Here is a 27,827-nt window from a genome sequence, read left to right on the forward strand (position 1 = left end):
CCCCCCCCCCAGCAGACCAGGCTTTTCTTGCCTACCCCTGGGGTAGAGCATCTGGGGGCTGCCGGGTGGGTCCCGCAGCGCCGCTCTGGACCAACCCGGCAGCACCCCAGCTGCTCTGCCCCAGGCGTCCTGATTCAGCCGCTGCTGGTCAGTTTCAGCAGCGGCTGAATCAGGACGCCTGAGGCAGAGCAGCTGGGGTGCTGCTGTGTTGCTCCAGTAGCGGCGAGGAGCCGCGCTGCTGGAGCAACCCAGCAGCACCCCAGCTGCTCTGCCCCAGGCGTCCCCAAGTCAGCCGCTGCTGAAACTGACCAGCGTCTGACTACAGGAAGCCCGAGGCAGAGTTGCTCTGCCCCAGGCTTCCTGGAATCAGCCGCTGATCAGTTTCAGCAGCAGCTGACTTGGGGACGCCTGGGTTTCTTAAGTTGAATCTGTATGTAAGTCAGAACTGGCGTCCAGATTCAGCCGCAGTTGAAACTGATCAGTTTCAGCAGCGGCTGACGCCAGTTCCGACTTACATACAGATTCAACTTAAGAACAAACCTACAGTCCCTATCTTGTACGTAACCCGGGGACTGCCTGTACTCCAAATATTGCAGGAGAGAAGGAAAAAAAGAAAAGTTCACAAGAATCAGTAAGTTGAGTGAAAGCTGTGTAAGATAAAAACCTGTTTTAGAGCACGAAGTTCTATCAAATAACTATACAGGAAAGTAAGCTTGACATTTTAAAAGGGAACATTGTGCTCATATATGAGGAACGTCAACATGTATTTGTTTGAAGAGTTAATATATCTGTTCTTCTTGACTAAAGTGATAATGATATGCACTTTTTAAAATTAAGAATTGGTACTCTTTGTATAGAAAAAATGATCATACTGTTCATTTAGTTTCTTCAACGTTTTGAAATTTTTGCACTATGCTGAACATTAGTTATTTTCTTAGAGATGTTCTTGTTACAGTGCACACAATTCTATTCTCATGAAGTTCATGTTCCTTGCAATGCCAACTTAGAGTGACAGAGATATTCTTTCATACTGCACTGCTGTAATTTGATATGTGAGACTGAAGGGAGACAAGCAAGAGTTTCATTAACTTTATCTAACTTTTTTTAATTGTTTAAAGATCTTACTGTGACTCATTTGTTTCTGGTATTTTTCAAATATTTTGTAGAAGAGTCAAGGTTTCGGAATTTAAGATTAAAAAAGATGTTCCTAGAATATACTTTTATGGATCTGTGCAATTACATATTCACAATACGTCCTGAAATAGTAAATAGACAATGTGTTGTGACTATCACTTGGCAAATACAATACCACTCCTAAATAGTAACAGATTAATAACATGGAGCCTGAGAAGCTGAAACATGTGAACGTTCCTCATTTTATATTTATATTGGTTCTTTTAAGTGGCCTTTTCATGCAATTGTCAAGCCTAAAAGTTAAAACCAATCACATTACATCAATTTCTGTTCCTCCAGGAAGTCCACATCTTGTAGTCAATGGACCAATAAAATGTAATTAAGTTGTGCTTACTGTTCCTTCACAGTAACTTCCAGAGCACACCATCAATACATACCAATAATAATACAGAGATCTGTACATTATTTGTAATACTGATAGCATACACTAAAAATCCTTAAGGGACATTAAAATGCTATTGCAGTAATTTGCTCTAAGACATCTTCAGAAGCATTTCTAGAATTTACAAAACATCTCAGAAATTTGACATTCTATTCCCATCCAGGGTTCCTACTTACTGTGTAGAGTTTGTCAAGTTATTTATTCTTTCCTATGACCCACTTTGGTTGTAAACACAACTTGATCTCATAAGGACGTTTTGTGAAACTTAAATTTATTGTTTGTAAAATGTTTTGAAACCTTTGACTAGAAGTCATGTACAATTTTCTTCTCTCTCTTCAGAAGGTATCGAAGACAACCCTCAACATAGAAAACTACAAAAAAACCTGAGTGGAGCAGAAGTCTCCTAATAGCACAAGGCAAGGGAGAAGGTGTTACAAATTAAAGTGGCATGGACTGCAATTATTTTTTATTAAAAATATACATTTATAGTTTTTACATGCTAAATAATTCACAGGTTACATATATAGCCTTAATATTTAAAATATGTTTGTTTATAAGTAAACTGATGTGACTCTTATTCATCAGGATCTGGATTTAAGATTAACAACAGCATGAGAAATAATGACATTAGCACCTCGAGTGAAAGCAGGGAAGGGTCTTCCTTGCCTTCTCACCAATTCTTGCAGGTTAAACATGAACCCTGAACTCGGGTCCTAATAGACAAGTAAAAATTAGTTTTCAAATGACCTGTTTTTAACATTTGTCATTCTTAAACTCAACTACATAGGCTGTTTCTTATTTCTAGTCTACTCCTGAGAAGTGCTGAAAACCCAACAAACTGCTGTGGATCCTTCTGATTTTTTCCAATGCTACCTTAGTTTTAATTTCTCATTCAAAAAAGTGAAAATTTAAAAGCTATTTTATCAATTGACATTCTAAAAGGGGTTCCATTTGTTGCAACCTCAAGTAATTAAGGTGAAAAACTGGCGACACTGCATTTGAGGAGACAAACTTTAATTCTGGTGGCTTCAGGGGGAAGCAGAGTTAGTCTGTACAGGATAAACTTAAAAAACAACAAAAGGTCTGGTAGCACTTTATAGACTAACAAAACATGTAGATGGTATCACAAGCTTCCACTTCTTCAGATGACCGGAGTTATGAATTTAGGATGTGTAGATGTACCTCAAGTGACACCATCCCTAAGTATTAGTGATTCAAACATTCCATGGAGAGACACCATGAAGTCTATGGAGTACACAGCAAATATATTCTACTTTGCATTGCATTGAGCCAAATTCATCGCATGTATTATGGCACCTTGAATTCAGACTTTGCAACTTAAACTGTACAGCATTTTGAAGTTTACTTATTTGTACCATGTTCACTTTTTACAAATAAAAATGGGTTCTTTTTAACATTAGTGGCTTAGTGATTTGAAATTTACTTTACAGAAATTCAGACTGATCCTGAAAACTTTCCACACATGCGACTCAGTCAGACTTCATTGAACACTGCACACACATTGCTATAAGTAGAACTGGGACTTAAGAATGTGAAATGTATTTGATTCAGATATAAATTGTAAATAAATCTAGCTTTTCATAGAAGTGTGCCCCCAAAATAGACTTGTGAATCCTCAATATTTAAATAGAGTTGCATGTAATTATATTTCATAATATATTTTACATTGTAAATTAAATTTAGGTTCTATTTAAATTCAGTATGTGTAATTACATGTAATTACTGCTTAGAAGCTGTAACCATTTCATCTGACAGATGCACCATCTGGTATTAGGTATCCCAGTGGAAATCACCACATCTCCTTTTTCTCACTGGAATGGGAGGAGAGAATTCTTCTCTGGAACTTTCAGTTTAACTTTTGCCTTCTGACATTTTCAAGCCTGGCTGACTAGTTTAAGCTTCTGAAAAGCAAAGCTTCTGAACACTGATTTGCAAAAGGTGTTGGATTCCTTTAACTCCTACTGACCTCAATGGAATTTGAAAGGGCTCAGACATTGTGACAATGAACCTACTATTCCTAATCTAAGTTTTAGGCACCCAGGTTTGAACATTTTAGCCTTAATATTTAGAAACATTCTCCATGTATTGTTTTCTTCACTCCTCTATACGATAATGCTACTGTAATTGCTGCAATATGTTGGTACAACATAACTTTACTCCTGGAGACAGATATCATAAATTACCTCCACTGATATGCATCCCAAATGGCACAACTCAATAATTAGTACCATATAATTAATATTTTTCTTAATTCAAGATTAGTAAAGCTGTACTTATAATCAAGTTTGAATACATGTTGACCTCCCTCAATGGTAATTTAAAAGATTCAGTTACAGGTTTACTAGGAATAGACTGAAAACTAATATTTAACTGACAAGTTGTATAATTAAGAAGGGGAGCAACAAATGAAATGTTATTTGGCTGCAGAACATGCTATAAGGGAATCAGCACTGCTAGCCTTCTATACTTCCAGTTCTGTCTAAACTCTATTTTACTCATAGTGTCCTGTTTGAAAAATCTAATCTGTATGAATTTCTTTATACTGGATTATTTTAAAATGAGATTTGGAAAAATTAAATATGCTTAGATAACGGTAAAGCAATTTAAATCTGCGTATTTCTTAACAATAGATATAGGCTTATTTAAAATTCATTCTTACCTATGGCTCAATTCCTAAATAATTAAAAAGTTTATTTATGGCAGTTCTAATTCTAAAACCGAATGGAGAATATCTATGCCAAATGGTCTTGCTTGGAGTATGCTAGTTGATGGAACTCTTTCAAATATGAAATCTTTTTCTTAATAAATAGGTACAAGCACTGAAGAACAGTATCGTCAGGCTGATGCTCCACATCTGAAAATGGGCTGCAATAGTACCATAGCTCCAACGGTGGCGAGAGCAACTCTGCAAAATAAGATGGCATTTTGCACATACAGTATACCTACCTGTCACATGGGCAATGGACATTTGAGATTTTGGGAAGCCAATCCTGCAATCTAAAAATGTTTACCGAAGACTACTGAAAATGAACTATTATTCTGAAGCCCTAAGCACAAAGATCAGTATACCAAAATAGTTCATTGTTGTGGTATTTAGTATAAAACGGAACAGGAAAAAAGTTGATATACTCTCTACTAGCTTTTAGTACAAATTATAAATTCTACCTGCTCATAACAATATAAACCCACCTGCCATGATGTCATCCAGCGTGTCATTGAGGGTCTGAGCAGGGCTGGCTACCATTAACCCTTGCTGAGTTTCTGTCAGAATTCCTTGCCCCAGCCCTGCCAGCTGTGCTTGGCCCAACACTGGCTGTCCAACTAGAACACCTTGCAGTTCTGTAAGATTTGCGATGGACCCTGGAGGTAGGGAGCCTGTTGCCAGAGGCAAAGCTTGTGGCATCGCCAAAGGCTGAATAGGTGCAAAACCCATCTGCGCAGAAGTTTGCTGAGGGTCATCCTTGAGCAAGATGGGGTCCACCTGCTGTAATCGTGCATAGTCTCCTTCTGAAAGTTGTTCTCCAACCCCAACAGGAGTCAGTAGTCCCAGATGCTGGCAAGACTGCTGCTGCTGCTGTTGCTGAAGCTGAATTCTTTGCGCTTTCACCTCTAGATATTGCTTTTTGAGCTGCTGCTGTGTTTTCAGTTGCAACTCTCGTTCTACTTTCTGCAGTTCCTCCAAAATCTTTTGTTTCTTCTGAATTTGTTCCTCTCTCGTTTTGTTCAGTTCCTCAATCTTCTCCTTGGTAAGCTGATCAGCATGTGCCAATTCCAAGGATTGCAGCTGAGCATTTTTTTCTATGGCTTCTTTTATCCTCTGCTCAAGCTCTGTTAACTTGCCCTGAGCCTCTTCTACAATGCTCTCTGGCGACTGATTGGTGACGTAACCCTGTACATCCTGGTTGTTTGTTGGCAAATGGCTGCTGGACTTTTGTTTAGAAGCAGCTGTGTGAAAAAGAAACCCCCTCAGAACCAATGGAAGTGCACACGAATGGCATCCTCATTATAGAGCTACTATCAGGATGTTTAAATGGACAACAGTTATGCACCAACGTACTGCACACATAGAAGGGGAATTGTACAGTAAGACTCTTATGAAGAAAGCCATATCTTGCACATAATATTAATTCAGAGATTAGCCTGCAAATCTAACAGCAGATTATTATACATCACGTAGAATAGCTTTGTAAATTATTTTTAGGGTATTTGTTTCACCAGTAGTTAAATGTCTGAACAAAAAATGACTGCCTCAAGTTGTGTGGTAGGCAAAATACAAAAAAAAAGGGGGGGAAGGAAGATACCATCCCTAGAATTGATATTTTAGTTTGCAGATGGTGTCAAATCATAAATGAATGGAAAAACCAAGGAACCAAGCAGAACAGTTATCTGATGGGCATAGGTTTTTTGTTTAAGACTCATCTTCATAAATCTGATTTGGTGGCTTAAAAAACAAATCTAATCTAAATAGGAATATTTAAAAATTTCATACCAGGAGTCAAGCTTTTAGCTTGACATTCAGTATTAAAATCCCAAATAATAAAGCATTAAAATACAAACTAGCATGTTCTGAATGGACATCTATTGAGTTCCACACCTCCCTGAAGAGCACCCCAGGAGAGGGAAAGAATTCAGTCTTCACGTAAAAAAGGACAGTGCACTGTATAATCTAACACAAGTCAATCATTTAAACCAACACTGTAACAAGTACATTTTATAAAGAAAAATGATTAATAGTTCAGAATGGAAGGGAAATAAAAAGCCAGTATTCCTAACTGTAGATGTACACATTTTCTTCCAGCAGAACTTAATTTGTAAAGTATTACAAAAGCAGATATATTACACACATATATACCATCCATACTCAAAAATATGAACTGGTGGCTTTTGGTAGAAAAATATTCAGGAGATTCTTAATGTAGAAGTGCATCAAAAATGTTATAGATAATGTGTCAAAAATGAACACCAAATTTACAACTACTTTGCAAAGAGAACCCAAGTCACATTCTACAGCACAAAAATCAAGAAATTCTGTTTTTAAATATAGCTAAACTACTATCCCCTAAGGTGATATAAATTCCACACTACAAAATTACTGATAACAGTGATCAGTGACAATTCTTTTAAAGTTTTAACTATTAGATACTAGTTGACAAGTGACATATGTGAATCTTGAATGTGTGAAAACCACACATTCCGCAATATTTTTAGAGGCAGATTTCTTGAAAAATTCCAATTTAAAGAAGTTGTATGGACATTTAGTCTATAATGTAGGTGAAAACAGTCCTTACAAAAATTAAATTAATTCCCTTGACTGATTCCAGAAAAAACTGTCTACAGGAACTTGTCAACCAAAAAAAAATGAAAGTAACCCTAAATCTTACATCTAGAAAGGATGTTTTTAAAGTAGGCTAGAACTGACCTTTATTTCTGATGGGAAGGGTTGTGGCGACATTGGCAGGGGGTTTGTCAGGCTCCTGGGGTGGGACGACCATGGGCAGTGCTTGGACTGGTACACGAGGAGCCTAAAACATTGGACACTAACAGGTTAGATTTCTTCTCTTCCTATATACTTAATTAGATACTATACTTCAATAAATATTAACAAATTGTCACTGTTACAAAAGTGGCATGCATAATATAAATAAAATACTGTTTAATCCCTTTTCATATACTGAGTTCAGTGCCATTAGCTGTTAACTGTCCCATACTATTATTAATATGGGTCCTAAGCATGTCACATTCTTAGGCCGTGTCTACATTAGCAAACTTAGAGTGGCATAACTGTACTGATGCTGCTGTAAGAAAGTTCATAGAGCCGCTCTATGCCAACAGAATAGAATTCTCCTGTCGACATAAAACCACCTAAACCATCAGAGGGAAATGCTCCCCTGCTGACATAGCACTGTGCTCATAAGCCCTTAAGCCAATGAAATTTGTATCATTTAGGGATGTGGTTTTTTCACCAAGAAACAATTTTTTTCTACATAAGAAAACGTTCTAACCATTTCAACATAATGAACATGGTAACCCATAATAAATCTGCAGTGCAAATTTAAGACACGGTTGATTGCAAATGAAAATAACATTTCTTACTGAAGAAGTGTTATTTTCCATCGTTAAGATCTTTTTCCTCCTTGAAATAGGCAGAAGCTACCAAAGGATTTTCATTTTGTACTTCAAATGCTAGAATCTCTTCAAAAAAGCTCATCTAGTAACCTACAAAATGTGCTATACCTATGTTTCCAGATATTTTTCATAACTTATTTACTTAGAACTTTAGTACCTTAAATTTCAACACACAGACAAATGAAATCACACCCTGCATTACTGCTTGCCTCTTACCCTGTTTAAATCATGGGACGGTGGGGTCAGCTGGGTGACATCAGGTGCTGGAGCAGAAAGCAAGTTATTTGGATAATCCAGCAGGTAGCAAACCACACTAGTATGACCACCTTTAGATGCCTCTATCAACATAGTTGAACCATCCTAAAGAAAGAAAGAAAGAACACACTACTTAAGAAAACTATAATAGTGCATGAGAAAAGTTAAATATTTCATTCGCTTAGGGAGACATCTCTATATCATGTATTAAAATGGCATGTTTGACAGGCTCACTGATAATTGTGCATTTTCCACAATTTACAAAAAATTCCAATTTAAAGAAGTTCTATGGACATTTAGTCTATAATGTAGGTGAAAACAGTCCTTACAAAATTTAAATTAATTCCCTTGACTGATTTTTACAAGACTATCTTAAAACAAGAATTGACATTCTAAAATTATGAGAATTGTAGTAATATTTTTTCTAAAATCAGAATTAATGTTGATTAGAGTTTCCATTTGGAGTTCATTAATTCAGCCTCATTTCTTAGCGCAAGAATTCATGACTTCCTGTGGATAATACTCTCCTTCAAACCGTGTTATACACGTAGGGTTTGCTTTCACTATTGTGGTAAATTGATGATGATGCATCGATTTGGTGATGCTGATTTTGCATCTCCTGTGAAGATATGCTGCATCTCCCGTTGCCATGACTGCACCTCAACAAGAGGTGGATGCATGTTCACAGGTGAGCATCTAAGTTGATATAATTTACGTTGCTCAAGGGTGTGGGTTTTTCCACACATCTGAACAAGGTAACGTTCGTTTTAGGCAGCACTGTAGACAAATCCTTAGTGCCAAGGGTCCTCTTTGACGATTGTAAGGATTTTGTTTATCGCTATCAGCATTTATAATTTTGAGAGTGATTGCTATAAAATTTCCATTATATATGTCAGCTTATGTAGCCAGTTCCTACACTTATTTCAAACAATAGCCAGAAGACTAGTTTAGACGACAAGGAAAAATACAAATGTTAAATGTACTTACTTTTAGTCTGTGTGTAGGATCAGCTCCATGAGCTAGTAATAATTCCACAACCGCCAAATGACCTCCAGCACAGGCCAGCGACAATACTGTATGATCATTGTTAGCTGTGGTCCTATTCACATTTGCTCCTTCAGTGCAGGAGGGGGAAGAGATAAGGATGATGGGGGAAGAAATCACTCAATAAAAAGTAATAGAAATGTAGGCGTGTTAGTCTGGTGTAGCTGAAGCAAAATACAGGACTATGTAGCACTTTCAAGACTAACAAGATGGTTTATTAGATGATGAGCTTTCGTGGGCCAGACCCACTTCCTCAGATCAAGTAGTGGAAGAAAATAGTCACAACCATATATACCAAAGGATACAATTAAAAAAATGAACACATATGAAAAGGACAAATCACATTTCAGAACAGGAGGGGGATGCAGGGGTGGGGGGGAAGGAAGGAAGGTAAGTGTCTGTGAATTAATTATATTAGAGGTGGGTATACCATTAGCTCACAGACATCTAACTCTCCCCACCTCTAATATAATTAATTCACAGACACTTACCTTCCTTCCTCCCCATCTCTGCATCCGCCTCCTGTTCTGAAATGTGATTTGTCCTTTTCAGATGTGTTCATTTTTTTAATTGTATCCTTTGGTATATATGGTTGTGATTATTTTCTTCCACTACTTGATCTGAGGAAGTGGGTCTGGCCCACGAAAGCTCATCATCTAATAAACCATCTTGTTAGTCTTTAAAGTGCTACATAGTCCTGTATTTTGCTTCAATAAAAAGATGAACTGTAAAACTTGTCTTTTACCCACTCCTGTTCTAGAATCACTGCTTACTTCCACATAATATGAAACAATAGCTTAAAAGTAATTAAATGCATAAATCTACTTCAAACTTATTTGATGGCCACAAATGTTAGGAACAGACATCCAGACCATTATATAGCATTGTTTTCAGCAAATCTGATAATAAGAAGTTATAATAGTTAACAAAGACATCCAACCGATATAAAATATTATTTTTACTAAGCGATACAGGGAAGATAACAAATATTAACATTCCCAGCCAAGAATATGAATATGTCTGTATTACATGATATGTATATGATGCTATTACTGAATACCTGTCAGCAATTTTGTCATCACAATGCCTCACTTTATGATTGATATGCTGCAGAAGCCCTTCCTAGTCAATGACAAGCATTTGACTCTTTCCAGTTGTGCTTTCTCCCATTCACATCTGTGAATGGGTAACAACTGAGTAGGACTGGAGACAGCAAGCCAGCCAGGTTCTACATGAGGAGAAAACTCTGTAACTGTAGCGCGTGGGAGATGGAAGTGGGATTACTAAGGAGTATAATTGAGCACATATGCACTCTCTCAACTCCTAAATCAACATTTTGGCACCCGAGTTTCACAACTATTGAGCACCCATTAGCTTCCACTAGTTGCAATGCAACAGGGCTGAAAGAAGGGGCCGAGTTCAGAGTTCTTAAGTCATAACACAGCTCCCAATTAACTGAACAGAAATTGCTGATGGCCAGCACTTTTTAGGTATTAGGTACTTCACTAAATTTGGAAGTCCTACCCTACATAGCCTAATGAGTTAAATATTCAAACTTAAGGCAGAGTTATTAAATTAACTTTAATGTCGTTGGAAGCAAGACTATAATGTCATTTTAAATTGTTCTGATAAGAAACAGTTTTATATACAAAATGTCAATTATATAGACAATCAGGAGGATCAAATATCTTCTATTTAATAAAAACAGATCAAACATATGAGCACTGCCAGTTGCAAGAAGGATTATGGTTAAAACAAGTGGTGTCTAGAACCTTAATTACATTATATATCAAATTAGGCATAGAAGTTATCCCAACACTAGCACATATATTTTATACTTAGATTTCCAATAATATTATATACATTACATACACAGTTGTCTTCAAGTCTCAATTCTTTTAGAAGTAGAAAAGAAAACTTCATGAACTCACCTTTGCTAATTAAGAACTGAACAGTGCAAACATGACCTGCTCTTGCAGCTTTCATTAAAGGAGTCCTTCCACCTTCTGATTCATGTTCCTAGACAAATTATGAAAACAGGTTTACAAACAAAGATTATAATGGAGCAAGTTTCTAAAGGGATCTAAATCCAGCTGGCACTTTTTGAACTAAATATTTTAATGTTCACAAATGACTGCATTTTGATGCTTAATAACCAAATCATATTCACAAATAACGGACTTAACTCGATAGCATCTGGAGACCAGGGATAATACAACCCACCTTTGTAAAGAGTTTTGAGATCCTCTGATGAAAAGTGTAAGCATTCAGTTTTAAAATGTGCATACTATAAAGTTAATGTTTGCGTTTCGGGGCTTCTTCAATAATAAAAAAAGTTCCCTTATTAATAAACTTAAGAGTTAACATTATTTTACATGGAATTTTAAACAGTTGCTGCACGTACATGATGTCTTTGTTTACTTCAACCGTCTTTGTTTACCTCAATCATTACCTAAATACAGTATATCGAGAATTAGCAATTGAAGCAGAAACACAACTAACATCTTTGACAGTTGCTGTTGGATGAGGCAAAAAAATCTCTCTCACTTCTAGAATAACAGAACCAGCTGATTTCTGATATTAACCAGAATGTGGAGTGGAGCATTTCTGCGTTTTCACTTGAAATGTTTCATATAAATGACATGGCAGCATTTGGAACAGCTTCTGAAGCCAGTCAAGGTAAATCAGACTAAAATATTCTGAGAATTGCTTTAAGATAATCAAACAACCATTGAACATGAAGCTGGAAAGAAATCACACATTACTAAGTGGTTAGCAAGCACTGCATTTAGATCAAATATATATAAAATAAAGGACAATTTAAAGAAAAAGTTTGGAAGCATTGGAAGCATTGGAAGTTAATTCCTTACCAAATCTGCACCTGCCTGAAGCAAGACATCTGCCACATCAGTATGACCATTTTCACATGCATATGTCAGTGCTGTGTCACCTGTTGCTGTTGTTGCATGCACATTAGCCCCTGAAAAACAATATTAATAAATATGTAAAAGCTTTAAAACAATAGTCCCCCAAAAAACCCAAGTCTCTCTGTTCCTGAGCAGAACAGATTGTAAAATTAAGCTTTTCTTAAACTTCCAATAAAAAGTTCATTAAAATATTCCTTTAAAGATTTTATCAGCCACACTCTGAAATGAGTTGCTGAAGACAAGTCCCCTCAGAATTGAAGACGGAATGACTTATTACTCTCTACGGGTAAACATGTACCCAAGGGTATGTCTACACTACCACCCTAGTTCGAACTAGGGTGGTAATGTAGTCAACCAGAGTTGCAAATGAAGCCCGGGATTTGAATTTCCCGGGCTTCATTTGCATGTTGCCAGGTGCCGCCATTTTTAAATGTCCGCTAGTTCGGACTCCGTGCCCCGCGGCTACACGCGGCACGAACTAGGTAGTTCGGACTAGGAATGAGGAGTAACGGTAGTTCGGAATAGGAAGCCTAGTCTGAACTACCTAGTTCATGCCACGTGTAGCCGTGGGGCACGGAGTCCGAACTAGCGGACATTTAAAAATGGCGGCACCCGGCAACATGCAAATGAAGCCCGGGAAATTCAAATCCCGGGCTTCATTTGCAACTCCGGTTAACTACATTACCACCCTAGTTCGAACTAGGGTGGTAGTGTAGACATACCCCAAAATATTAATTAGCCTAGAACAGTTACATAAATCACTAAACAGTATCAGCAGCATAGTGGGCACACTTTTTGGCTCGACAGCCACATCAAGGTACAGAAATTGTATGGTAGGTCATGAATGATCAAGAAACTGGAGTTGGGGTGTAGGAAGGGATGAGGGCTCCACCGAAGGTGTGGACTTTAGGACAAAGCTGAAGATAAGGGGCTTGAGGTTCAAAAGTGGGCTCCGGGCTGTGATGGAGGGCAGTAGAGGGATCAGGCCTGGAGGAGGAAAGTAAAATCCAGTTTAATTAGTTAACCAGTTAAACAACTGATTGAATGAAGATGGGTGGGCTGGAGTGGCCACAGCGCCGAAAGCAGGGGCTGCTCCTGGTCCCACACGTGCAGCCAGAAGTGGCATCTGGACTAGCGGCGAGGGAGCTAGTGGGAGTCATCAGCCTACCCCTGCACGAAACTGCCCGCATGCACGCTGGAAGCTGCTAACCTCATGGGGCTGGAGCAGCCCTCTGCCCACAGCGGACCGCAGACGGGGTGCTGCTCCCAGGTAATGATTAACTGTAACCCGGCAAGCATTATCTCCCTTGGCTGGAGCTGGGGGTTGGTATGAAGGGGTGTATGCAGGCTCCCGCTAGGGTTGCAGGTTCGTGTGGCGCTGCAGATGAGAATGCTCTGCATTGGGACAGAGGGTGATTGGAGGATCAGGGTTTGGTGAGGGGCTTGAGCTGTGGGAGGAAGTATGGGGTGCAAGCTCCGAGTGATGCTTATCACCCCTGATCTACACTCTAACCTCATAATACTGCTAATGACAGTCAGTCTGGGTACAGGTACCTTTTTCAAACAAACTTGTAGAACCCAGCAAAGCAGAAAACAAAACAAAACAAAACAAAAAACAAAAACAAAAAAAGACTCCATACCTGCAGCTAGTAAATATTTAACTAGCTCCAAATGACCTTCTTGAGCAGCTTCCATTAGAGGCGTGGAACATCCAAGCTCAATATCAGCTCCTGCCTTAATAAGAAAATCAGCAACCTCTAGAAAGCCTCCACAGCACGCTAATGTTAGGGCAGTTTCCTGAGTCTCTTCTGTTTGAGCATTGATGTTTGCTCCTTCCAAAACAAGAAACAACCCCCCCAACACCAATATCAAGTTAGTTATTGAAGCAAATATTAAAAAGTCAGTATCTTTAATGAAGCACATGTAAAATGTAAAAGTAATTTGACTACTCTGCTTCAGAGAAAATTTCTGAAGTAATTGGAAATCCACAAAATTATTATAACTTTATCTCTGATTGCGCAAGTGATCTCAAGGAGCACTCTTTTTCTATAATTTCCAGAAACATACTCTCCAAGTGGATCTATGCAGAGGGCAACATGTTCCATACCAAGTGTTGGTTGAGATGTGTTGCTCATGTCCCTTCCACAATAGGTGCGTGTGCTTGCCCCATACACCAGTGCTGGAAGCTTTACCCTTAGAGAAGTACCTGTATGGGAGTGTCTCCAGTATACCTCTCTTGGCGCCACACTGGCATGGTATAGGGGGCGCTGTGCTCTTTCCCTCCCCTCCCAAGTTCCTTCTTGCCAGAAACTCAGACAGTAGGGAAGGAGAGCAGAGTGTGGAATGGATATGAGCAACATATCTCGAAGAGCAGCAGTTACGGAACTTCAAGTGCTTGATCATGTCCATTCAACAACAGATGAGGACCAGAAGTATCTACGCAGAGGTGGATAGGAGCCAACAACAACAAGGGAGATGATGACGTAGTGAGCAGCGAATGTGTGCAAGGAGGACCATGTAGCCACCCAACCTAATGTCCTGGTTGCGAACAGGTCCACCTGGGGAGCACCCCACTTCTGGAAGACCAAGTGGAATACCTCTGCATGTCGTGTCTGCTCATGGTGAGAAGAGAAGTCCCTGCCCCATCGATCTGCGATAGAGTTCAATGTGCCCAGAAGGTGACTAGCCTCCAAATCAATGTCATGCTTGGCAAAGAAATTCCACAGCACGAGGGGTACCTGGCAGAGAGCTGCAGCATAGGCTCCACCTTGTCTGTTAATATAGAACATGGAGGCCACGTTGTCCATGAAGACTCCGAGCACCCTGCCTGCGAGACTGGGGCAGAATGCCATGAAGATGAGACATACTGCTTTCAGCTCTTTGATGCTGATGTACAGGCTCATCTCATCCAGGGAGCACATGACTTGGGGTCCTGGTGTCGCCCAGATGAACACCCAGCTGAGGTCCAAATCATCCAATATGAGCTTGATCATGGGAGGAGAGTGGCTCTGGAAGGAGATCCCAAGCAGCATGTTTTCAAGAACCCCTCCTTCTGTGCTTACTTCATCGGAGGGAGGGAAGTAAGCACAGAAACCAGGACCATGAGAACCTCATCCAAATGGTATTTGATGAGAACCTCATCCAAATGGTATTTGGTTTGTGAGAAAACCACTCCATAGGCGGCACCTGTGGAGCATGGTGTGTCAAACAATGTAAGTACATGCCGCTATGTACCCCAAGAAGCACAGATATGCTCTGGTCACTGTTAACAGGAATTGAGACATCCTCGATGAGATCCCTCCGAGTTTGGAATCTGTCCAGTTAGAGGGAATTTCTGGTGGTCTCGATGTCCAGTACTGCCGGAGGGCAGGCTGCCCAGCTCCTACTGCCTTTTAAATTGCAGAACCACAGCAGGGTTTGTTGCCTGTGTTTTAACCAGTGATTTAATCCAAGAGAGGGGACTCTCACTTATCCCATGTTCATGAACACAATTTCTTGGGGAAAAGTCAACATGGTGTCTGTAAAGGGAAATCATGCCTTACTAATCTACTAGAATTCTCTGAGGGGCTCAACAAGAATGTGGACATGGGGGATCCAGTGGATATATTATACTTACATATATATCCAGTGGATATATTATACTTAGATTTCCAGAAAGCCTTTGACAAGCCCTCACCAAAGGCTCTTAAATAAAGTTAGTTGTCATGGGACAAGTGAGACAGTCCTCTCATGGATTAAATCACTGGTTAAAAAACAGGCAACAAAGGGTAGGAATAAGTGGTCAATCTTCAGAATGGAGAAAGGTAACTAGTGGCGTTCCCCAAGGGTCCAACCTGGATTCACTCCTATTTAATCTAGTATAAACAATCTGGAGAAGGGGGTAAACACTGAGGTGGCAAAATTTGAAGATCATTCTAAACTGTTCAAGAGAATTAAGATCAAAACAGACTGCGAAGAGCTTCAAAAGGTTCTCACAAAACAAGGTGATTGGGCAACAAAATGGCAAATGTAATTGTAATGTTGATAAATGCAACGTAATGCACACTGAAAAAAATAATCCCAACTACACGCACAATATGAAGGGACTAATTTAGCTATAACCACTCAAGAGAGATTTTGGAGTTATTGTGGATAGCTCTCTGAAAACATCCACTCATTGCGCAGCAGCAGTCAAAAAAGCAAACAATGTTAGGAATCATTTTAAAAGGATAGAGAATAAGACGGAGAATATCTTATTGCCTCATTTTAAATCCATGGTACGCCCACATAGAATCATAGAACACTAGAACCAGAAGGGACCTCAAGAGGTCATCAAGTCCAGTCCCTCACCCTCACGCCAGGACCAAGCACCATCTAGACCATTCCTGATAGATATTTATCTAACCTGCTCTTAGATATCTCCCAAGATGGAGATTCCACAACCTTCCTAGGTAATTTATTCCAGTGTATAACCACCCAGACAGTTAGGAAGTTTTTCCTAATGTCTAACCCAAGCCTTCCTTGCTGAAGTTTAAGCCCATTGTTCTTGTCCTATCTTCAGAAGCGAAGGAAAACAATGTTTGTCGCTCCTCATTGTGACACCCTTTTAGATAGTGGTTTTCAGGTATCATGTCCCCCCCCAGTCTTCTCCTATCCAAACTAAACAAGCCCAATTCTTTTAGTTTTCTCTCATCGCTCATGTTCTCTAAACTTTTAATCATCTTGTTGCTCTTCTCTGTACCTTCTCCAATTTCTCCACATCTTTCTTGAAATGTGGTACCCAGAACTGGACACAATACCTCAGCTGAGACCTAATCAGCACAGGGTAGAGAGGAAGAATGACTTTTAGTGTCTTGCTCACAATACTCCTGTTAATGGATCCCATAATCATGTTCAGTTTTTTTTGCAACAGCATCTCACTGTTGACTCTCATTTAGTTTGTGGTCCACTGTGACCCCTATATCTTTCTGCAGTACTCCTCCCTGGACAGTTGCTTCCCATTCTGTATGGCTGTGTCTACATTGGCATCCCTTTCCGGAAAAGGGATGCTAATGAGACACTTCGGAATTGCAAATCCGCGGGGGATGCAATTCCGAAGTGCCTCATTAGCATCCCTTTTCCGGAAAGGGATGCCAAAGTAGACACAGCCTATGTGTGAAACGGATTGTTCCTTCCTAAGTGGAGTACTTTGCATTTGCCCTTATTAAACTTCAGCCTATCTATCTCTGACCATTTCTCTAGGTTTGTACAGATGTGGTCACCTCATCTCAGAAAAGCATTGGAAATTGGAAAAGCATTGGCATTGGAAAAGGCTCAGAAAAAGAAAACAAATGATTAGGGGTTTGGAATGGGTGCCATATGAAGAGAGATTAAAAAGACTAGAACTTTTCACCTAGAAAAGAGGAAGATAAGGGGGGGGATATGATAGCGGTCTATAAAATCATGACAGGTATGGAGAAAGTGAGTAAGGAAAAGTTATTTACTTGTTCCCATAACACAAGAACTAGGGGTCACAAAATTAACTTAATAGGTAGCAGGTTTAAAAACAAACAAAAATGTTTTTCTTCATGCAGAACACAGTCAATCTGTGGAACTCATTGCCAGAGCATGTTGTGAAGATCAGGACTTTAACAGGGTTCAAAAAAGAACTAGATAAATTCATAGAGGTTAGGTTCATCCATACTTATTAGCGAGAATAGGTAGGAATGGTGTCCTGTCTCGCAGCAGCTGGAAATAGATATCAGGAGAGGGATCACTTGATGATTACCAGTTTCTGTTCACTCCCTCTGGGACATCTGTCTTCCAACAGTGGCCAATACCAGGACACTGGGCTAGATGGGCCTTTGGACTGGCCCAGTGTAGCCATTCTTATGTGCTTAGGACACAGAGGTTGAGTGTCTTTAGTGTCACCCTGAAGTCCTTTGGGATGTTGAGCTTAATACCTGCTCCACAAACAGAGCCTTGCCATCAAAAGGATGGCTCTTGCAAGGAGCCTCAGAGTACAGGCCTGCCACGAGAAGACATGATGCCCTGTGCAAGGATATTGAGGTCGTCGTTTGGGCAGCCGTGTTGATCACTTGGGAGGCTCCTTGGAGGGCTGCCCTGGCTGCCACTGTGCCCTTTCCAGGAATGCCTTGAAGTCCTTCCTTTCCACCTCTGGGAGGGAAGATTTGAACTTGGACATGTTTTATCACAAGTTAAAGTCATGCTTACCCAGGAGTAGGGATGTCAACCTGTAGACTACATGATAAGCCCAGGTTATTGGTTAATCCTGTTGACTACATGCATTCCAAACCACCTTCCCTCCCTCCCCTACGGCCTCTGTATCAGATTTTGCACCTGTCGCTGATGTGGGTCTCACCAGCACAGTGCAGGCAGCTTCTACATGGGTCATTCACTGGCATGGCATGTTTCAAGGCTCTGCAAAGTTTAAACATAGAAGAACGGGGCAAAGTCCCTAAGGGGACCAACTATACTAAATTATACTACAGATTAACTACAGAAAGACCAACAATGGAGAAACAACAGCTGAGGGTGCAGGAGAGCTGTTCTGATGCACCTTCACTGGCGGCAAGAACAAACTGAGAATGGGGTGGAAGCACAGTGCCCCATATACTGTGCAAGAATGGCACCAAGATGGGGGGAGGGTCACTGTAGACACTCCCTTAGAGGTACTGCTAGGAGAAAAACTTCAGGCACCTGTGCACATGCTGAGCATGCACACCTATTTGGAATGGGCATGAGCAAGCACTCAAAGAACCTAAAGCATATATATTGGTTAATTAGTATGAAATGATATTCTGTAAAATGCATTTCCAGATGAGCAACTGGTAAATTATTTCTCACTAATTGATCTAATTTCATGTCAGGATTATTGTTTTGTTAAAAAGGTCAGATTGTGCATCTGGGAGAGAATATTTGAATAGGAAAAAAATGCCAAAAATTAGTGCTGAAATTAGTTTTTTAAATTATCCATTGATGTTCATATTTCTAGATGACCATATAATATTTTCAATTCTACTGAGCAGACATATTGTTGTAGTTACCTTGACCTAACAATAATGCCACCATCTCTTCATGACCTTCTCTGGCTGCTTCCATTAGCGGCGTATATCCTTCGTCATTTACCTCCTCCAAGTTAGCCCCACGTTCAATTAATAATGCTGCCAGCTCTACATGTCCACCACACGCTGCCAATGTTAATGGAGACTCAAAAGAATCCGCAGGCATGTTCACTTGAGCACCACTATCAAGAAGTAACCTAGCAACTTCCACATGGCCATCCTAAGAATGCAAAAAAACATAAGATGAACAAAATACAAATATAGGAAACACAAGATTTGCCGTAACTACTACACTACAAAAGTATTGCAATGAGGATTCATTAACTTTGACTTTTCATACCAAAATTTACTAGAATTTATTAAATTATGAAAAAATAAATCAAAACAAGTTAAGAAGATTCTAATGTAATTCTGACCCCACTTTTAAAAAAAAACTTTTCTGTCAAAAATATTCATTGTATCAGCCAATTTCCTTTGCAGAAGAGCCGTCTAGAAACAGCACGGAGATATTTATGACAAACTAAAAACCATTCAGCACAGGAGACTAGTGATTTGGGAGGTGCAATGTTAAGAGAGACAACATCATAAGCTGGGATTGCTCTATAAAGTTTACTTAGTTATACAGAGTTTTCAAGAAGATAAAACACTTATTTGATGTGAACGAGAAGAAGCCAGTGGACAAATTCAAAGAAGTACATAACTAAAATCAGCAGAATGGGCAAGGAAGTTAGCTTTTACTACACAGTAGATGCTGAAATTTGAGATTCATTTCATTGCTCACATAAAAATGGAGAATAGAATCAAAGCAGACAAAATGTAACTGAAAAAAAAATTCTTGGAAATTTTGTCCAAGAGGAAAGAGGGAGTCATGATAAAATACAAAGAAAACACCTATAAATTTAGGTGAAAAGGAAGGGAAAACAGTTACAAGCAGTTGTTTCCTCTTCACTATTTGATAGGAAACCTTGATATAATATTCCAATAACTCCTTCACATACAGAGTTTTTTTGTGTATTTGCCCACATGTTATTTCATGGGGCTGCATTCTCACAGCTTATAGGTCAATAGGTTTAGGATAGGTGAACTGCATTTGAAGATTACACGCTCAATTTTTGGTGTTGCAACAAGATAACTATATGGAAAATTATTATTTAAAAAAAGACATGGATAGTACTCTACATTTAATCAAAAGTGAAAGAATTCAAATAAATCTATCAATATCTTAAATGGCAAATGGGATAACCATATTATTCATTATTAATATAAACAACATACATTCTCTAAACTGTCATGCAAGAGACCCAAATCTTCCAACTCCTATACAGACAAAGAGTAAGCTTGAGGGAAAGAAAAGTAATCTTCGCTCAGACAGAGGCAGCTAGACAATTCTTGTTGAGAATTGTATGGGTCATAAGTTAACAAACCACAACCATAGGAACTAAATACTAAGTTAGAACAATACTGTGTGAGAAATGAATTTCATTACTTTTAACTGGATGATGGATGACTGTAGTTGAGACCAAAATACTGAACTAAAATAAAATACTGCATGAAAAAGATGATCACCATATCTCATTTTTTTTAAAATCAAACTAACTTTGAAAGGCTGTAGTCACCTATGCAATCTCCCCAATGTCATAGTCCTGACATGTTTTGTTAGTCTTTAAAGTGTTACCATACAATTTGTTGTTTTTTACTTTTATCCTGTACGGACTAACTTGGCTACCCCTCTGAAGTGTTTTAAAATGGTCATGAGTCATATTATCCATAGCAACCCTTTTTGTACAAGAAGCTGGAGGAGGAATGCATGGAAAAAAGCAAGCGTCCCTGATATGTAGTAGCATGTGCAGAATGCCTTCAGCAGTCAGGCGAAGACAAGCAATCAGTACAGAAGTTTAAAATAAGGAGGTAAAGTATTGATTAATTTACTAATCGAGTACTCGATGGAATTTCCATTGACTACTCGACTAGTTGTTAAGGAAGGGCACTTTAAGCGCTCACTTTTGTGCGTAGACACAGTCTGAGCCAACTCTGGGCTGCTGCTCTGCACTCTTGAAGGGACAGAAAGGAGCTGGCGTGCAAAGACTCTGGCTCATTCTCTGGTTCCCTGCCAGGTCTCAGGATAATGCTCATGCTGGCCACTTTGCATTTTTAAAGGGACACAGCAGCAGCAGCCGGCTTGTGCCGAGACAGACAAGCTGCTGCTGCTGTATCCCTTTAAAAATGCAGAGTGGCAGCATGAAGGGAGTCGGAAGGGGGTGGGGTGGGGGGGGCAGCTGCCACTGCTGTGTCCCTTTTAAAACTGCAGAGTGGCAGTGTGAAGGTTGTCCTGAGACTGGGCGGGGGACCAGAGAGCTGGCTTCTTTGCACACTGGCTCCTCTCTGTCCCTTTAAAAGTGCAAAGCAGCGGGGGGGGGGGGGGGGGGCGGCGGGGGGTGATCGAGTAGTCGATAATGCTACTCGATAAGCTCCTATTTATCGGGTAGTCGACTACTCCTTCACATCCTTAGTTTAAAATGAAAGAACATACACATTTTAAACGTATCTGTTAATTGCACATTTTAATGTGACCACTGGGTCAGGTCAAGGATATATTACAGTTTAGGAGAGGGGTGGTCAAACTTTCTGGCCTGAAGGCCACACTGGAGGGCTGTGTAGGGACCTGTCCACTCCCCCTTTATTCAAGCTTTCCCCTGCTTTCCTCCCCCGACTCCCTCTGCTCTCCACCATCTGACTTCACCACCCAGAGCACTGGGGCAGGCAGAGCCTCAGCCACAATACCCAGTCGGAGCTGCAGCCACACCACCCAGCTGGAGCACTGGGGCAACTGGCATGGTGAGCTCAGGCTGCAGAGCAGGGGGGAGGGAGCGGGAAGGGCTGGGAGCTAGCTTGCCCAGGTGGGAGCTTTGAGAGTGGACAGAAGAGTCTGGCAGGCCGAATGTGCCCTGTGGGGACCCTGTGAGAGGATCTGTAGGTTACCTTTCAATTCAAAGCTCTTCTTTCAAAACACATAGTTAAGGTATGAGCCTGTGAATGTCTAGTAAAATACACTTGAACTTCTTTAATCAGGCAATGCTAAGAAACATGGTTTGTCAGATAAAAGATTTTGCCAGGCCAGGGAATGAGTGAGGGGGATGGGAATAGGGCACTTACTTGGCACTCAGCATCCCGCCGGTCCCCGGCACCACCCCCAAATCGCTGTAGAAACAGTGGGGAATGCCTCCGGCAGAACACGTTGCTTTGCTGCACTGCCATTCTCTCACCTGAGGGCAGAAGGGGGCACAGCAGCACATAGAGCTGCTTCTGCCTCTGCCTGCCAGGATCCCTACCATGAGTGTTTCCAAATTAGGGACACCTGGAGTATGGAGGTTATAGTGAATTACTCACTTATTCCAAGACTTCTTTGCACAGGCCTCAAATAACCAAATTCTAAAGTCTTTTACTGGAACATGGCCAAACAGGTGCTGGCACAGCAGACAAGAGAATCGCCCAAGTATAACATATGACTACTGTGAAGAATAAAGTAAGTGCTAATTTAGAACATTCTGCTTTAGAGAAGTATTGCCTTGCACCATATTTTCTTCACCCTCTGTTGAGTATGGGGGAAGATAAAAATAATGAGGTACAATGAATGTACATAGATAATTTAAGTTAGACTGTGCACCAAATAGACAAAAGGAACGTTGTTTTGTGGATCTTCTCCAGCAACTGGAGAAATGCTAAACATGCGTCCATGCTACAGCAATGTATTTGTTTCTTACCATACAAGCCTCCATTAAAGCAGTGTGCATTTCATCTGTTTTATGCTCCTGGTCTGCACCTGCCTCCAGAAGAAACCTCACCATTTCTAAATGGCCTAAATTGAAAATACATAATTATTAAAAACTTCAAAAACCTGTTCAGCAAGTCACATTCTTCTCTTGTGTGTGCATGCGTGCAAGGATAAAAAAAATCAGACTTTTACTGTAAAAATGACAGCCCGCATTATTTAATCATTAAAATATTATATAAGTGCAGATATTCCATGTGAAATGCTATAAGAATATTAAATTAATAGAACAAATTTCATACTGATTTATAAGGATTTCAGATAAAAGGATGTCAGAAAAATACTACAGACTAAATGATTTAATGCTAAATTTATTGGTAAGTATTTTATGAAAGGCTGATGTCCATTTAGGACTACAGGCAATCCCCGGGTTACATGGATCCGACTTACATCAGATCCCTACTTACAAACGGGGTGAGGCAACCCCGCACTAGCTGCTTCCCCCCAGCAGACCAGGGAGACGCAAAGCTAGTGTCCCTCCCCCCCCCAGCAGACCAGGGAGACGCGGAGCGGCTTTTCTCAGCAAACACCTCAGCTTGAGAATAAAGGACTGAGGGAAGTGAGGTGTGGGAGAATAAAACTGAGCTCTGGAGAAATGTTTGGCTAGAGTTTCCCCTACAATATGTACCAGTTCTGACTTACATACAAATTCAACTTAAGAACAAACCTACAGTCATCTTGTACGTAACCCGGGGACTGCCTGTACTGTTATTTGACCAGTTTGTGGAAAGTATTTATTATATGGCTAAACAGGAATAATTTGTTGTATGTATAGGTGGATTTAGTTTAATAGCAGGGTTTTAGGAAATGATCAGGAAGATAGCACAATGTCTCTAGATGAACAACCTCAAGATAAACAGGTCAAGAAGATAAGGGACAAAACCTAAGATTATCTGACCAGATGGTTACTTTCCATCTCCAGCCAAGGTACACAGCTGTTTTGGTCCAGAGCAATTACATTAAACTATTACAAATTATTTTATTCCCCCACATTTTCTCCTAATAAGGGTTTATTACTCAAGTGCTTTTAGAAATGTTCTTCATATTTTATTTAACAGTTCATTTTCAGAGCTTTTTTTTATAATGCATAATAATTATTCCACCGATTTTCAGTAAACTGAATTTCTTCATGAAAATTTGCACTTTTACTGATTATTTTACTGACAAGATTTTAAACCTCATGAAAGTAAGAGATTCAACTTAAGGACCAGACTCTGATACTCTTATGTTAACAACATCTTACTACATAAGTGGCCCCACTGATTTTAATGGAAGGTACTAAATTCAGGATCAAAGGATCAAACTCTGGTTTTTAATAAATCTCTCTCTCTCTCTCTCTAATCTTTTAATTACAAAACTTCATATTCAACATAACATTCTTTAAGTAAACTAGTTTTTTAGGAAAACTACAAAAAAAATAAAGGCTTTAATACTTCACCTTTGTAACAAGCCAATGTAAGCGCACTCTCCTTAAACTCATTGGAATGTGTATTGATTCCTGCTCCATTTTCTAACAGCACTCTGGCTACTTCCACGTGTCCAGCACTTCCTGCTTCCATAAGTGGGGTATGACCGTTTTCATTATGATCTTCAATGCTAGCACCTGATTCCAACAGTACCTTCACAACATCTACATAACCTCCAGCACAGGCATATGTAAGTGCTGTATTGCCTAGTACCAGAAAGGGGGGGGGGAGGAGAAAAAACCAGAAAAAGTTATTCAGATAGTTTGTGATTTGGCAACAGGAATTGTTTCTACATCCTGAACAATCCCAGGCCCATTCTAATACTTTAACATTAAACATTGGTATTTTAAAAAAAAGGTAATAAAATTTTCAAGTTATGACTCAAGAAGCATCACAATTAAGAACAACTTTTCACAAGTATAGCAATACTATCATACAAACTCCGAATGATAAATGTGTCTAATGACCTGATTTGGAAAGAAACAAAATCACTCATTTTTCTCTACATTAATCTGCAACTAAAATGTGTTTTCAGTTTCATTGTACCATTTGAATATCTCTAAGTTCAGCATACTCTGGTCCAGCATGATTTTAATTAGCTGGATGTCCACTTACCACGGATGTGGCCAAGTTTCCTGCAGTCCTATAATTTTTTTTTTTTTTAAAAGACAGTAGTCCTGGTTCTCCATGTTCTGTGCTGCTCTAAATTATCCCTAAATGTCTTCTAAAAGCCCAGTATGTAGTAAAAGTGTTGGTAATGCTGCTGGACAATATTGACTTGCTGAGGTTCGGCAAATTCTCTAGTTTGGCACCGGGTAGGTGCCAAGGGTAACAGAGACTGTAGTGATACTATTCTCCAGAAAGAAAGCAGACGTTAGATCAGTTAAAGAGTGGAGTGAACTGCCCTGGATAAGACATTTTCAAAACTTAGAAGAGTTAATTTTTAGTATCCAGAGCTGGAATCATATTTTCATTAAATATACCTGGTGTCATTCTTTTATGAAAAATAGACAACGTGTCAAAATGAAAATTCCTCCCCTGCGCAGCACCCTCTTTGTTTTTGTCCGTCCCCCCCCCCCCCCCCGCAATGGGAGTGATACTGATACTCTATTTTTTGACAACTGTTTGGTAATAAAAAAAATACCTACTCTTCTACTGTTTATTAACAGTTTGATGACAGTAACTTATTTGTGAAACAATTCATAACCAAGGCTTCAGACTATTCTTCAGAAAGGCTAGCAAGGACTCTTATAGTTACTCAAAGCTAGTTTCTTCTAAGAAAATACAGAATTAAAAACAAAATGGATCCATTTGTGAATTTATGCATTGAGATAGAGTATTTATGAATACAATAATCTGGCAAAAGAAATGGAAAACAGTACTGCAAAAGTTTTTTTCACAATTACCACCTGTCTAATAACTTCTGCCAGAAATAAAGCAATCATTTGACCAAAGCAAGTAAGTAGTCAATAACAAACTACCCAAATTATGCTCAAAATACTATCATGTAGTTCTTCTCATTATATCTTAATAAAAGATTAGTGCTTAAATTTCTTTCATTGCTAAAGAAGTTTCAGTTTTGAAACTATTCATTAATTTCAAAGTTCAAACGACTATGTCGTTAGGCAAAAGATTATGCAATGCCAAACTGATCAATAGCCACAAAAACTATGCCAATACCCTTACAATCTAGTTATCTCCAAGCTTCTCCAAACATTAATGTAAAAACCATTTGGTAAGCTACCTGTAGAGAAAATGTCTGTCTTCAGATAGAACTTAAATTTCATTTTCTGCTTAATACAGCAAATACTTGTAATCTATTTTTTATACAAAATAATATAGCCCTAGTCTCGCAGGTGGCACATAACTGCAGCTTCCCACAGTCTAGAACTGTAAGGTGAATCCTGCTCTTAAGTCAAAAGGAATGTTGCAACAGAACCAGGATTTCACCCATAATTTTCGCTTCTGCAATGCTCTAAAGGTCCAGGCAGCCACATAACTCATGGTGTGGGTCCCAAGCCCATGAACACTATCAAAATGTCTGCCACTGACAACCCACAGGAGATTTTCAAGGTGTGACAGATACAACAATATCCTTGAAATACCTTACCATATTAAGTTCATGTATTATTGTGGGATAAGATTGTACATAACCTTCTTGGGAGGCAAAAGTGATAGACCTATGAGTTCAAAAGACTTTACTGAAAATGTGCCAGACAAGTATGGATTTTTGGGACAATAAGTGTAAATGGATCTCCTGGGGAATCCCTTGGAAGAAGAAAGCAAATTCCTATAACCAGGCATTCAAAAACCCATTTTAAAGTTACACTGTAACAAGAAGGTCATTGTCTCCTGATGGCCAGTCACAGGAGGCCAAGATCAAAATTCTTGATCAATTTGTCCAGTTTCTGTTCTGGTTCTAAGACAAAAGAATTTGTAACAATAAAAAAAACCCAGGTATAGGTTTTGAAGTATTAAAGTCTAACACAACCCTTACTTGGATTGGGTATGGCCTCTGGTAAACTTTATAGACTCTGTGTAGGTTCTTATGGTTTTCTCTGAAATGCTTTTAACTTAAGAATGAATGTGTTTGCTTAAAAAGGCCAACAGCTATGCTTGGCTTTTTCTATTGCGCTCTCTCTGGACTACCACCAGAGTATTACCTGCAGCTGTAAATTACTCCATATTCCCTTCTGAGCAATCTGGCTTACTGGGGATCTCTCATTGTGGTGTTAGGAGCTATGCAGTCTTGAAATCTCCAGTCAGGAAAAAGCAAAATTCGACTTTCTCCCCAAGTGAGGTGGTGGGTAGGAGCCAGTAGCCTAAAGTGGGTGATCTTAGTGGACCATGGGAAGGTGGGGGTGGAAGGTGTACTTGCTTTGAACCTGACACAAGACACGTGACAGATCATGGTATGTGTTATTTCACTCTGCATTTTTTGTATTTATTCAAACTCTACTACCTCATCATTTTAAAGATTTTTTTTTTTTAAGATTTGTTATAGGAGGTGGCAACTAGGAGGCACTCTAATGGATTATGATGTATATGCATATATTTTATCTTGACTCTAAAACTTTACGTCCCAAATAGACAATGGGCAAATAGATAGGGCACCAGTTAGAATCACATTTCCTTTTCTTTCCCCATTTCTTTCTTTTTTCCTTTATATGCACCCTGTCTCTACCCCTTTCACTTCCCTCTATCTTAATTCAGATTTTATTTCTTATCATCTAATCTGTTTTCTTCTTTACATCTTTTTTGCTCTCATTCCCGTAGTACCATTTCGTCTCTTGGATCACTAGTTTCCACTGCTATTGTTTACCACTGAAAGTGCATCCAGACTTGTGGACAGACAATTAATTATTCACACGCACTGTTGGCTACTTAGAATGTTTCTCAAGGAGTGCAGTACATGTTGCACAGTTTAGAACAATACACACTGTGATCACCAATCTATAATTTGGGCAGGAAAGAACTTTATTATCACTTGGAAATGAAGATGGAGTAATAGCTACAGCAAAAATGAAAGAGGCAGATGTA

At 39.5% G+C, this 27,827-nt stretch overlaps 1 protein-coding gene across 1 annotated transcript in view; it reads right to left on the reverse strand.

Annotated features, from left to right (window-relative positions):
• The window catches only part of ANKRD17 (ankyrin repeat domain 17), a 137,630-nt gene that overhangs the window by 38,861 nt on the left and 70,942 nt on the right, over nt 1–27,827 (reverse strand). Inside the window, 10 exon segments of the mRNA XM_075929383.2 lie at nt 4,787–5,542; nt 7,017–7,119; nt 7,940–8,083; nt 8,966–9,093; nt 10,954–11,041; nt 11,893–12,002; nt 13,590–13,781; nt 18,975–19,212; nt 22,754–22,848; nt 24,260–24,493. Of these exon segments, the coding sequence (XP_075785498.2) occupies nt 4,787–5,542; nt 7,017–7,119; nt 7,940–8,083; nt 8,966–9,093; nt 10,954–11,041; nt 11,893–12,002; nt 13,590–13,781; nt 18,975–19,212; nt 22,754–22,848; nt 24,260–24,493 (2,088 nt within the window).

Source organism: Pelodiscus sinensis, chromosome 4 (genome assembly GCF_052426305.1).
Source record: "Pelodiscus sinensis isolate ZL-2025 chromosome 4, ASM5242630v1, whole genome shotgun sequence".
Taxonomy (NCBI): domain Eukaryota; kingdom Metazoa; phylum Chordata; order Testudines; family Trionychidae; genus Pelodiscus; species Pelodiscus sinensis.